Genomic DNA, 14421 nt, shown 5'->3' on the forward strand with positions numbered 1-14421 from the left:
TTAGTTACATTTTTTTTTAATAGGTTTACAAATAATCAAGTAACACACTTGTACAGAAATTCAATTGAACAAATATTTTAAAAAAATAGAGAAATCAGTCCTGGAGAAGAAACACCACAAAGTTAGCCAAATTAGTACAACAGCTGGATATTTAAGGGGGGTGATACAATATTTTTTTAAAAACCATATTGTATGGGTACATCTTTTTGAATATCATTCTCTGGTGTGGGCAACTGTTGATGTTTACACTTGTACAGTTTCTTTGATTTGTGTCTTTGTATACTAATAGTTAAAAAGAGCCATTAAAAAAAAAAATAATGTAATTCAATAAAATCAGCCCAACATAATGGGGAATACAATAGAAAAGGAAATAAAAAGAAATTGAACTATGAAGCAGGAATACCATATTATCCATCAGCATTCTCTCGCTGGCAACAAAAGTGGACAATCAAGGAGAATCGTAGAACACGTACATGTCTTATTCTTAACAAAATTTTCATAAATGTATGGGGGATGGGGGTCCCCCCATGTTTCCCTTTTTATTGTTGACCAAAGGTTTTCCATATCATTGAGTTCTCAGATTCCCAACAAGGCCTCCTCAAGATCCTAGTCTTAACAGTCTCTGTTTAATACTGAGCCAGACAGTACAATGACTAGTTAGAACACCTAGAATTTCCCTTAGCATGAGATCAGTGGAACATCTAGCCTAGCCTTAACTGGGCTCTCTCATTAGCTGTGTGAGAATGCTTCATATAGACAATTCATAATTTGTCAATGCCGGCTTGAAGCTGTAGGTATGCAAAATCCAACCAAGTCAGAAGATGCCTAGAAGACCAAACCAAAACAGACCAGTATGATTGTCGAGGTGATGTTTATGTACTTGACTCAGACTGAAGAAACAAATTGAGTTAGGTTTGATTTTTATTCAGTAAACATCACTTTGTATGTCATATTGGTCTGCTTTTGTTTGGTCTCCCTGGTATCTCTTTGACCAGGTTGAATTTTGCATCATTACATTCCTTGGCTTCTTTTTACTGAAACCACTATTAGACTTCAAAACCATATCGTAGCAGATCGGAAAATCAGGTTCTTACCTGGATAATCTGTATTCTAGGTGAACACCCTCTGGTTGCAGAAGGATGTCAATAATATATTTCAGCTCCTCCTCCTTCACCAGTGGAATATAGTGCCTTCTTCAGTTTGTAACAAAGCAATCGATATCCATTGTAACAGAAGAAAGCAGGAAGAGGGGCACGGGGAACTTCCCCAAAACAATACTTCCTTTCTTGGAAGCTCTTCTGCCTCATCTTGACCGACTAATTAGAACAGATGATCGGAAAGATGAAGACATTTGTCTGTGCCAAATAGTGGAGTAAAACTCTCCAAACATCCAGGTGTTTAGCTATGAGGCCATTCATTAGCTTGACATATTGAGGCTATGTGTCTGTAGTTGGATGGTAGATCTGTTGCTACTTTTGTGTTTGGGGTGATGATAATTTCACTGAGGTCTCAGGGGTAAAGGCCATCTGTAAACAAGGATTGTATCCATTGTATAAGGATAGTGCGGAATTTTGGGCTGGAGGCTTTTAACAGGTATGGAGGGCAATGGTTGGTCACAGGCTGCACGACTGTATTTTTTGTAGAGTCTGTTGAGGTCGGCCATTGTATTGTGGTGAAGTCAGACCAGGTTCTGTCTGCTGCAGCTGATTCTTTTTCTGTGGGGGGGCATTATGATCTCATCTAGGTGGATTGGGGTTCCTGCGAAGGTTGTCCTGACTATTTTAATTTTGTTTCTAAAGTATTCACCTAGAAGGGTGGCTGGAGTGTCATTATTGGCCAGGAAAGGTTTAGTGTCTGTGAGTTCTTATAGTAATTGGAATAGTTTTTTTGTGTCTTGAACCATTGTCAGAGTGATACTGGAAATTACATTTAACTCCAGTCTGTGAGGGATAGTTTCTCCCTCTTTTCTTCTCCTGTCTCTCACACCCCACTCACTTTATTTACCATTGTTTCAAACAGTTTACAAAAGATAGGGGTACTTAACTTCAATAGATTCTATTTTTAGAACAAGTCTCAAACTTATAAATATGGGAGGTTAAAATCTTCTCTCTCTCGCTCTCTGGAACCTGAAGCCTGAACCAACCCCTCTCCCTTCCCTCGACTCTGTAATGCAGGTAAACTGTCCTCTCTCTCTCTCTCACACACACAAACAAGCAGTCTCTGAATCCACTTTGTAACTGTAAAGCTTATTTCTATTTCTTTCTGTATATCTGTAACCCAGTATTTTTTGATGTATACTAAGCCTATTTCTACTTGATATATTCTTTATGCAATCACTTCTGGCTGTCCCTGTTATTTGATTTCACTTCCCATGGAATCTTATACGAGGGTATCGAACCCGGGACCAGGCGGAGTGTAAGGCTGGCACATTATATCATTGGGGCTTGTTTGCTTCAACATTACCCCTCCAAAACCTTATTTTGAGCAGTTGCTAATCCTTACAATAACCATGTAATAATCTTATTGTAAGCTGCAAAGAATCCTCGTAGAAAATTGTGAGATATAAGAAATGTTATGCTAAGCATTGTTGGGAACTGGTTCTATGGCATGAATATCTAGCAGCCTTTGAACTGTCAATCTGGTCTCCTTGTACAGCCATCTGGCTGGAGAATCCACAAACAGATCTTGAGGAAGGGTGATAGAACTAGATCCTAAATAAGTACTAGAACCCTGCGGTCCAAGGAAATTTGCTCCCATGCCCTCCAGGATGCCAACAGCCACCTGCCAATGTGCAGGAGAGCGGGTGCTGTTTTAGAGACATTATGGCTTCTTGAAGACTGAGCTAACGTGAGACCATGAAGGTTGCTGGCATCTGGAGCTGCCAAATCTTTGTCTGGAACCCTGATAAGATCTTTGAGCAGAGGCACCTGAGTAGTACTGTTGGGAACCTCGTGAGGAATGAAAATGGCTTCTGCTTCCACCAGTGAGTTGGCAAAGTCTGCTGTCAGGCAGAGACTTATGACAGCAATCCACCACACTGGCCATGAGGTTGTCTAAGCCCTCACCAAACAGCATCTGCCCTTTAAAAGGCAGTCAGCTTAAGGTGGCCTTGGCAATTGAGCCACCCATTGCCTGATCCAAAGCATCCTGTGGGCAGAAATGGCATATGCCGACACCTTGCTCAAGACTCTGATGTCATAAAGAGCATCCGCCAAATAATCTACCCCTACCTGAGGAGTCCATCCCAATCGATTCTGAACCAAATCAAGGGATTTAGAGACAAATAGAGGTATTAGAAAAAAAGGATTGTTTTAAATCCAAGATGGCTGCTGCCAGAGAATTTACATCAAAAACAGACCATGGGGGCACCCCTGAAGTTTAAAAATTCAGAGAAGAGGGGTTTTGGAGAAAGGGGACTATCTCAGAAACCCTCAAAAATAAAATTTTTTGCCCATCCCCCCCCCCCTCCTGATTTTCCCTATAAGGAAGAATGGGCTGTACTCGCTGTCTGTGCGGGTGCCTGCCTTCTCAGCTTTCCTGTAGCCTGACTGATGGGAGAAGATTTTCTGCCTCAAATCATTTTCAGAATGGATCCAAAACTGGAGATCTTTGGGCTGCCAGTCAGAATGGACCCGAATGAGATCTCAACCCACACAGATCATGCGCCACAAAAGGGGAAGCAAAAAATGCAGTTGGCTCCCTGAAGCCCAAAGGGACTCGCATAGGGACCCCACAGCCTGTACTCATCTCTGATAAATCTGAAGATGAGCTAGCTCCCAGGGGAACGGTCCCCGAGCTTCCAAACTGCACCCAGCAAGCAGCATACCACCCATGTGGAATCGGTGTCCTCTTCCAGACAGAGCTGCCCCAAACTGGGGACCTCTAGGTAACAAAGCCTCCCAAAACAGATTTAAAAAATACCTGAAAATAATAAAAACCAAACAGAGCAGATCAGAACACACCTCAGTTTGCTTGCAGAAGGAAAAACTGAACAGGACACTATACTCCACTGCTGAAGGAGGAGGAGCTGAAAGATGCGATTGACATCCTTCTGCAACAGTTCGCAACTAGAGGGTGTTCACCTATAGCAGTGTTTCTTAACTCGGTCCTGGAGTACTCCTAGCCACAATGACTATGCATGAAAGAAATCTGCATAGAATGGAGGCAGTGTATGTGAATCAAGTTTATGCATCTTCACTATGGATATCCTGAAAACCTGACTTGGACAACCATAGTCAAATTTTCCTCCACCAAGTTTGGGATGTTAACTTCAAGCATTTGCAAGACTCTCCATGACAATGTGCACCTTTTTTTCTCTTTTCATTTATCCATTAACCACTTTGGCGGCTCTTTCTCTCCTCCACTTTTGCTTCCTGCCTCTTTTATATTGCTCAACACTCCCCCGATTTTTTCTTTTGGGAATAGCTAGTTCCGCCTCTTGTTTAAACGCTGATCTAAGGAACAGACTGCACTATATCTCTATCATAGTTTAGATCCAATTTTATTTGTAAAAAAACTGTATTCTTCCAGAAACACGTCCAGAATCAATATACCCCAAACCCTCCCTGCATCAGTCTTTTAACAATGAATTCACATTCTTTGTGGTAATTTCTTCTACTCCTTTGTTTTAGGCAGGTAACACTTCTGAAAAGTCACTATTTGGCTACCTATTCAACTTCCTCCCGCTCCAATTCCTTAAATGGCTCTTAATTTTTAATGGATCATCATTGACAAGGTAACTTTTACTTAACTGTACAAAAATATCATGCACCTGCTTTTCACTCTTCTCTAGCTAACCTCTGAACTTTCTGCCCACCCCCACCAGTTGAAGCACTTAGCTGAATAAATGACTGTAGTCACAGGACATTTCATCTGTAGTAAAGGTATATAATCCTGCAATGAAGACTCCAGAAAGGACAACTGTTTTGTACTAAGATTTCTCAGATGATAAGGTGATTTAAAAGTTTCAAACCGCAAACTACTGCTTGAGAACAGACCTTCTTGCCAAAACGTCTGCAGAGGTCATAAAAAGGTCAAGACGTACCATTGGTTTCTGACACCAAAAGTTGTTGGGAGTGATTCCCAAGAAGAAAGGTGCACGGACAAGACAAAATCATTTTTTTTCACTGTTACACCTTGTAAAATGATCTGTTCTGTACATAAGTGGAACTCAGCAAGTTGGAACTGCCTGTTGCAAAAGTCAGACCTTCATCAATCCTGTGAAGTTTTAAGTTTCGCCCTAGCTTAGTGTTTGACAAGTAAATCCTGGCGTTACCTCCTTGCCAGCTAGGTTTTCAGAATATCCACAATGAATAGGCATGAGATTGATTTACATACATTGCTTCCATTGTATGCAAATCTTTTCCATGCATATTCATTGCAGATATCCTGAAAACCTGACTGGCAAGGGGCTACTCCAGGATCAACTTGAGAAACACTGCCATACTGACTTGATTTAGGCAGGGACTTTTTTTCTGTCCTATGTCATTGAAAGTTGCTTGGTCCCAAAATAGTCTTTCAGATTATCTGCTTGCCCTCTCTCACTCCACACAATACAAAATGAAATTTAGGAATCCCATCAGCACAGCTGATAAAACAAAGCTGCAATAGCAGCGTCAGCACCACAAGTTCACCGACATAACAATAAATACTTAAACCCACGGAAAGCACACAGGTGCACACTTTTCCGATTCTTCCTCGTTCTGTCAGATTGCTAGGACTGTTGGCCGGCTTTCTGTTGCGTAAGAGGCATTCCATATCAATCCATCTCCATGAGGAAGATGAGAAGATGGTAACAGGACTCGAGTGATCCAGTGCCTGCAAGACAAAGCAGTACTGTATATGGATGAAGGAGGCCTTGGATCAATACCATACCAATAACCTATAGTCTTCTTTTCATTCCCAGACTCAGGGCTGCTAACAGTTCAGGTTTTCAGAATATCCTCTATGCAAGCAAATATAGCTCATGCATATTCACGCGGTGTTACCTGAAAACATGATCCATTGGCAATCCTTGAGGACTGGGAGTGAAGACCAAGGATCTATTGGAAACATGAAGCTAGTTATCTAAGCAAAGTGGAAAATCTCAACCGGGCAAACTAAATGAGCCAATTTGGTCTTTTTCTCTGCCATCATTTATTATGATACTCTGCAAAAGTAACTATAGTCTCAATGTATAAATAACAAGGGTCAATTCCAACCCTTAAATAGTTAACTATACAAAACTAATGGAGGCGTAGACTAGAAGTTAAAGCAGCAGGCTAAGAGAGCCAGGGAAACCAGAGTTCAAAACCCACTTCTACAAATGCTCCTGATGAACTTATGACACAAAACTTACATACATTATAAGCTCTATAGGCATCAGACTGACTAGCTGTACCTGTTCCTAGCTGGAGTAACCAGAACCAAGTCAATACGGTGAACTACAGCCATCTGCTAATAGTTGAAGGTGAATTGATTTCTCCATATGTTCAGGTTGGGTTGTTTGTTTTTTAAAAAAATGTCTTCACTCCTATACCTCAGAAAGAATAACTGCTTTTACAATATTAAGATCATGAATGTTAAATAGTTACCGTAATTCACATTTTGGGGGCCTGCACCAGATACCCTCACTGGCCTTTGGATATGTAATAGATTATGTCCCTCATTGCTAATTTCATTAGCCTGGGAGGGCTTGTCCTGTCTCAGATAGGCACTGACTGAAGCACCTGAAAACATAAGGCTCCATGATTTAAGAGGAGGCAGGAAACCACAGTGCTGTATGTCAGAACTGCATAATATATGCAGACTACACTCAAATATTGAGCACACTTGACATGTGAATGGCACAATTACACTACTATGTTAGTAGTTCTTGAATTTTCTGTTTCTAATCTTTCCTTCTCCTTCATTTTACAGCTTGCTTCTCCATTCAACGTTCTCTTCAATTTCAAAGTTTCAAAACTTCTCTCACCTTGCTCTCTGACTTTTTCTGGACTCCTTTATTATCATTCTGACTTCCCACTACCTATAAATTACATTGTATCTCGTGTTTCATTAAGCATACTTCTATTAAAAGTGCTATAATGGCAAAATCAATTAACTTCAAGTTTAACTTTAGCATGGCACTTAGTCCCAACAAATTTGGAATCACGACCATCTTACAATCTTGTCTCCACACCAAAGAAAATTCTCCAGTTGTTGCATCTACCATAGCTATATGGATTCCGGAACACCTGTAAGCAGAAACAGACAGATTATTTATTCTCCATGGAACACAAGACAAGCCTTGCCGTGTCAGATCCAGGCATACATCCTGTCTCTGACATCTCTCATCTATATATCATTTCCTGAATAGAGCTGGAGAGATGGATTGATCTTTTTACCAAAGGAAGATTAGATCCTTACCTTGATAATCTTCTTTCTAACAGATAAGACATCATTATGGAACCCTCTAATCATGTAGACAGCCTCATTAGCATTTTTGTGCTCTGCCTCCCTTCACTCTGGGCTGTCCTGCAAATCCTCAGTTTGTATCAAAGCAGATAGTCATCCTTAGAGAGGAAACATAACAGAAAGGGATATGGGGACACTCCCCAAGAAACAAGTCTGTTCTGCTCACATCACAATGTTAACACAAAATCATCCAAAAACATTAAAAATATATAACCATAAAACAAGGTGGAACAAACAGGCCACCTATCTGAGTAAAATCTGCACTAACAGTCTTGGAGTTCTGCAAGATACCCCCTATTCTCTTCAAAATAGTAATAGTTGCTCTCCATCTTTGACATTGCACTTTTATACTTTTGATGCACATTGTTGATTTTGGGAGTTTATTAAGCTTTTCTCTTTTTCTCAATTGGTGTGAATGTTTGTTTAAGACTTACACAGTGTTTTTATTAATTAATTGCACTAAATTGGACTAAACGATGTATGGGGCAGTTCTTATTTAGACTTATTGTCTGGTGCTGGTCATCTATGAGTTACTGCCTGAGCCCATAGTCCCTCGTCTATATGAGTTGGGCCTAAACTGCTGTCCATTATATTAATTTTTCTTTAATACCTAATACTTTTTTTTTCTCCCAAAAATCTTTATTCGTTTTCATATCTTACAAGTGTATAATATTCAATCAAAATAAATTTTACAAATCACTTGACATTCTTATTTTTATTTTTTTTTAAATTCTTTATTCATTTTAAAACTTTCATCAAGTGTACAAATATTATATAATAAACACATTTAGCTTGAGCACTTGAACATCTTATCATTATAACTTATAATTAAAAATGTAACCCTATCCCACCCTCCCTCAAAACCCTCTATTTATTATAAGATCATATAATTTAAATCCCACCCCCCACCCAATACTGAATGCTGTGGAATTAATAGAAAAATGGCATCTAATCATGACAGAAAGATGTTAATGGCTCCCATATATACTTATGATCATCAAAGCATCCCACCCATTAATAAAAAAACAGTTAAGCAAATATCATATATCCAATCCCACCCTACTTATAAACATATATAATAAATAAAGGGTTGGTTAAGGTGTCTGATCATTAGAATATGTAATCAATGGCCCCCAAATCTTTTTAAAATTATTATAATACCTAATACTTAAGTCCAGTTTCCCAAAGGGAACAAGAGTGTTAGCCAATCACGGGTTGGATATTAGATTGCATATTATTGGCAACAAGATTGTCCTTAGGGTTTCAGGTTTTGAGCTAGATTATTAGCCAGTACATCTTAGGCCAGGATTTTCAAAAACCCGCGTTAAAAGCTACGGTCTGCTACCGCAGCCATTTTGTTACTGAATCTAAAAACCCGAGACATTCTTAAAAATTGCGCATGCAAATAAGATTGGCGGACAGCAGCGAATATTTCCTACATTTGCATGTGCCCATCGCTGATGGCACATGCGCAGAAAAACGCCTTACAAAACCAAAAAAAACCACTCTCCTGCTGCACTATTGGATGAATGGAAGGGAGAGGAGGGGAGAAGCTATGTTGACTTTTTTCAGTCGCGCATAAAACCTGCCTGTCTCTCCAAAAAACTACTATAATTCAGGTAAATCTTGCAATTTGTTTTTAATGTAAAATTTAATCAAGACCCACAGCCAGAAACACAGAAGATAAGGGTATCATACATGCCTCAAGAAGAAACGTTGGCTTTTAACAAGCGCGCATGAAACATACCTGTCTCTCCCAAAAACTCAAAAGAAGCGTGAGGAAGAAAAGTCAAATATGACAGGCGTTGCCATTCAGATTACATTTAATTGGAAAAACTGGAATAGATTAAATTACAGTTTTTTGGTGGAATTCACTGTGTCATATGTATAAGATGGAAAGAACGTTAGCATTGCAGAAAGGAAATTTTAATAACTTTCGGGCGGTTTGGATACCATTAATAGAGTATTGTAATGAATAAAATATCTTTTTTCCCCAGTTGGTATAATTGTAAAGGGATGGGGGTGGGTGGGAGGAAGTTTAATTATATATTGATGGGTTGGATTAATAGAAAATAATATATATATGTAATCACGTGTAATAATAGGATTGGGAAGGAGGGATTTATTTTTAATTGTGAAATTAATAATGATAGATACTCAAGTGAATAAGTTTAACTGTTATTTTCTGACACACTTGTTGTAAGATGAAAAAATGAATAAAGAAAAAAAAAAAAAAAGAAGCGTGATTTTACTACCCTCCACTAAAAATATAGAGATACACATTTTTTTTTCATTAGCCACAGTCAAAACACAAGTGCTGGCACTGTAATGGCACCCCCGGACTAGTCACTGCTTTTTGTCGCCAAAAGCCGACACCACTCTTCGAAAATGCCTTGACGATTTTTAAGAATTCACCGGAGGGCTCAGTTTTTGGACCCCTGTTAGATTACAAAAATTAGACAGTTCTAAGTCAAATAGATGCTGGCACTGTCATCTCGATATAGGGACACTGGATCATCTGCTCTTCTTTTGTCCCTTGATACTTAAATTTTGGCGATCCATTTGGGGTCAAATCAATATAATACTGGAAGTTCCATTGGCATTGACATATGATACAGTGCTGTTTGGTACGTTATTGATGGCCAAGAGTCACATTACTTCACATAACAATAGACTACTTCTCATCATGACGGGAGTTGCAATGCAGCTTATTTTGAAAAATTGGGACAGGTTAAACTATAGTTTTTGGTGAGAATCCTTGTGCCAAACTTATAAATTTGAACGTATGAGTGCAATATAATTGGGACATTATAAGAAATTCAAGGAGGTTTGGGACCCATTAACACAATTTTGTAAAGATTGATTATACACATCCAGGAAGGGTGGGAGGGTGTGGGGATATGTACTTAATTTATTTTTGAATTGTAATTTGTTTACTTTGATCATTTGTATTGCTCTTGATTGTTTTTGTACTGTATGAAAGGGTGGGGGGAGGGATATGTACATATTATATCAATTGATGGAACTGAGTGCTGTCTATTTTGTTTAACTGTTTGATAATATGTTGCACTTTGTGTTGATTCTTAAAATGAATAAAGATCTGGAAAAAAAAATGTTAAAGAGCACATTTGCATGCCATTGTCAGAGACTGCCAGAAACCTCGCTAAAGACAGAGATAATCCGTTTTGATAATCCGCCGCTAAAATGCGTGCAGGCTGAACCGCCAGAAAACAGTTTAGCGACGGTGTTAAAGTTTGGAGAATCTTGCCCTTAGAGTTTCCATCACAGCAGGTAGCCGTGGGCTCTGAGAGAGGCTGCACTGCTCTCTAATCCCTTTAACAGCTCTTACTTGAAAGAGCTGAGAGAATTTACACAACCAGCTATGTCTACTTTTTAGCACCTGTAGCAGATATGCCCATATGGCTCTCTATCTTATATTCAACTAGATATTACCAGCCATTTGCCTTTAGCTACACTTCTCCCTCCGTATTCGTGGTTCCGATTATTCACGTTTTTTAGCTTGCTGGCTCCTCCCCCCAAATTACATCAGCTTGCATAGAGAAATTGCTCATTCCAAGCGTTTACAGAGAAAATCGCTGGATTCCCAGCACTTTCTTCACCGTGTTTTGCCTCTCCTTCAGGAACAGACCAGGTCTCCCACCATGTTATTCGCAGTTTCACTATATTCATGATGGTTTTTAATAGAAAACAGCGAATAACATATGAAAAAGTTATTCACGGTTTTTCTGTATTTGCGGTTCTGTTAATCCCCTATCACAGCGAATATGGAGGGAGAAGTGCATATTGTTCCATTATTATGGAATTCTCCACCCTCAATTATTCGCTTTGAGACCTCCTTCCAGAAATTAACAGAAGCAGTTATGACCTGGCTTTTTCAAATGTCCTTAGACTAGCTACATCTCTAATTAATATCCTACTGAGCAGTTCTCTTCCCTTTTATTGCCTTCTCTACACATCTGCTAATCTTCACTCACCTCCCCAACTCCTCCCTTCTTTCGTCCGATTTCTTCATTTAAAAATTTATTTTCTCGTTTCCCTATACACCCCCCTTCTCCATTAAATTTTTATTGTAAACTGCATGTGGAACAACTCTCGGTGGAGGTGGTGGAGACAAGGACGGTGTCTGAATTCAAGAAAGCATGGAACAGACATGTGGTATTACTCTTAGGGGGAGGAAGAGATAGCAGATGATGTGATTGGACCATATGGCTTTTATCTGCTGCCATTTTCTTTGGTTCTATGCTGTGATATGCACAACTGGCAGTATATCAAGCCTGCATAAATAAATTAGTATGGCCTTTGACTAAGTAACAGTCAGCTATCTCTAGATTAATTAACAAGGATAAGAAAGTGTGCCCCGCACTGCTAAGTTCATTAGCCTGTGAGAGCTTTTCTTAAAGGCGAGTAGTGACAAGGGCACCTAAAAAAGATTAACACTGCTGAGAACATTTCTACACTAGTTCCTTAGAGGCACACAGATTTGCAGGACAGCCCAGAGTGAAGGGAGGCAGAGCATAAAAATGTTAATGAATCTCCCCTACAGTTCTATATAACATGCATGTTTGGAACCTATTCTATAATTAAGGGCTGGATTCCCTAAGCCCACCGATCCAGTTCCGACCACTTAGTGACCCGATTTCCCTCCGACCCGATTCACTAACCTCTGTCCCAATCATTCTCAGATCTGCGCATGCAAATGAAGGGGAATGGCATTCAAATGTAGGCAGGAAGCGATTTACTAAAAAAAAAATGAGGAACACCAACTGGGCTGACCGATCCAAAAATAAATGATTGCTGAGGACCAGTCGCTTGGGTTCTTTCCAACTGCCCTTTGCCCGATCTCCTACTCTCTTCCCCGCAGTGCAAGCCCGTGGTTTTAACCCATGGGTTTAAAGCAGGTTAAAACAACAGGCTCGCGAAAAAAAAGTAAAGTGCTCTGCCAGGCACAGAAGGCCAGCGCATGCGCAGACCATCTACATGGTCTGCACATGCGCCGAGATTGCTAGCAGGTTAAAACAACAGGCTCGCGAAAAAAAAGTTAAGTGCTCTGCCGGGCACGGAAGGCCAGCGCATGCGCAGACCATCTACAGATGGTCTGCACATGCGCCGAGATCGCTATTCAGCGATCCCTGCAGTCAGTTGGGGGCGTGATTCTGATCGCCCTCTGATTTGTGAATCAGCCCCCCCCGGACACGGATCAGATTCCTCACGGATCCAATCCGTGCCCTTAGTGCCTACTTTAGACATCTGTGAGGCGTGAGTAGATAATGTTGTTTTGATTATGTTTGTTTACATGATTATGTATGTTTTCTTTGTAAACCGCTTAAGTCTTAGGTGGTGTAGAAATTTTTTAAATTTAAAAAAAAACACACTTTTCTTCACAGAATACTAATGTGCATGTATATTTTAAATGGGACACTTACACCAGCCATACAGATTGTTTAAGCACGTTTAAATGTAGCATTCCATAATTTGTGTGTATAACTGTGTGCCCCTCCCAGACTCCACCCATCTGTATGCCCACTTGCAAACTGTATGCCATTGCATTTAGGCGCCATTTTATATAATAGTGCATAGTTGGAATACTGGCACTTACACGTGAACATCCACACACACGCATATATGCCAATGGTCATTTACAGATTTTCTCAGTGCCTAAATTTTGTGCTTTCTTTACAGAATGATCTCCACAGTGCTGCCAGAAACAAGACTTGAAGGAGTTAAAAATGACTTAGATCCTAGTTGTCCTGTCCTTCCTTCCTTCCTTCGTTTTATAGGCATTTCATTACCCAAGCTTCCAGTAACACTTTTTACTCACTTTTCCTTTTTTTTGTAGTCGTCGTCTCTCCTTCTTGTTAATATGCCTTTCTACGCTGGTCTCTCCACGAGTGATCAAGACAGCATGCCACAAAGTGAGGGCGCCAAGGGCTACTGCCACCGAGCTGGAAAAATTAAAAATATGATCTACTAAGGAAGGCTTCTGTAGATCCCACATGTGTTCCCTTGTCTGCTCCCTGTTTTGGGGTGGTGCTAACCAGTGGCGTAGGGAGGGTGAGGTGTGCCCGGAGTGGTGACACCCCTTCCCCGCCCCTCCCACCCTCTCCTTCCTTCCTGCCCCCTCCTTACACATGCGCGCCCCTTCCCTTGTACCTCTTTTTCTCGGCGCAAGCAGCAACCCCAACCTGCTGTTCGCACCAGTGTTGGCTCTTCCTCCGATGTCACTTCCTAGGCCTAGGTCCAAGAAGTGAAGTCAGAGGAAAAGCCGACGCTAATGTGAGCAGCAGGTTGGGGCAGTGAGGACAGGTGCTGGTATCCAGGGCCAGATTAACCACTAGGCCAAGTAGGCACATGCCTAGGGCACAAAATGGTTAGGGCGGCCCACTGAAGGAGACCACCCAAAAAAAAAAATTTTAGACAGTGACAGCCCGACCCCCCCCCCCCCCCGCAGCGATCGGCGAAACAGGGCCCCTGCCCCCCCTCGATCGGCAAAACAGGGCCCCTCGCCCCCCCCTTGATCGGCGAAACAGGGATGGCAACTGCTTTCTCCTGCTGCTGCCGAAGCCTGTAAATAACTTTAACACACACCGCGGGGCTCTAACAGTGCGCATGACGCAACCGGCTTCCCTCCTCTTCCTCCTCCATCAACCAAATGGGAAGTTACGTCATGAGGATGAGGGTGAGGAAGGAAGCCGTCTGCAGCACACGCATTGTTAGAGCCCCATGGTGTGTGTTAAAGTTATTTACAGGCTTCGACAGTGGCGGGAGAAAGCAGTCACCGGCCCTGTTTTGCTGATCGAGGGGGTGGGGGCCCTGTTTTGCCAATTGAGGGGGGGCCTGTTTCGCCAATCGAGGGGGGGGGCGGTGTTGCCGATCGCTGCAGGGGGGGGGGCGGGCTTTTGCAGAGGCAGGAGAAAGCAGTAAATGAGTGGAAGTCACAGGCCTGGGGAAGGGAAGATGGAAATACGT

The 14421-nt window shown here is 41.2% G+C and overlaps 1 protein-coding gene across 2 annotated transcripts in view; it reads right to left on the reverse strand.

Annotated features, from left to right (window-relative positions):
• Window positions 1-14421, reverse strand: part of ZDHHC16 (zinc finger DHHC-type palmitoyltransferase 16) — a 52730-nt gene continuing 38309 nt past the window's right edge. For both annotated transcript variants that reach the window (XM_033941524.1, XM_033941525.1), the window contains 3 exons: window positions 13274-13397; window positions 7144-7214; window positions 1-5817 (listed from right to left, as the gene is read on the reverse strand). In XM_033941524.1, coding sequence (XP_033797415.1) covers window positions 5706-5817; window positions 7144-7214; window positions 13274-13397 — 307 coding nt within the window. In that variant the 3' untranslated portion in view covers window positions 1-5705. The remainder of the gene's footprint in view (window positions 5818-7143; window positions 7215-13273; window positions 13398-14421) is intronic.

This window comes from Geotrypetes seraphini, chromosome 4 (genome assembly GCF_902459505.1).
Source record: "Geotrypetes seraphini chromosome 4, aGeoSer1.1, whole genome shotgun sequence".
Taxonomy (NCBI): Eukaryota; Metazoa; Chordata; class Amphibia; order Gymnophiona; family Dermophiidae; genus Geotrypetes; species Geotrypetes seraphini.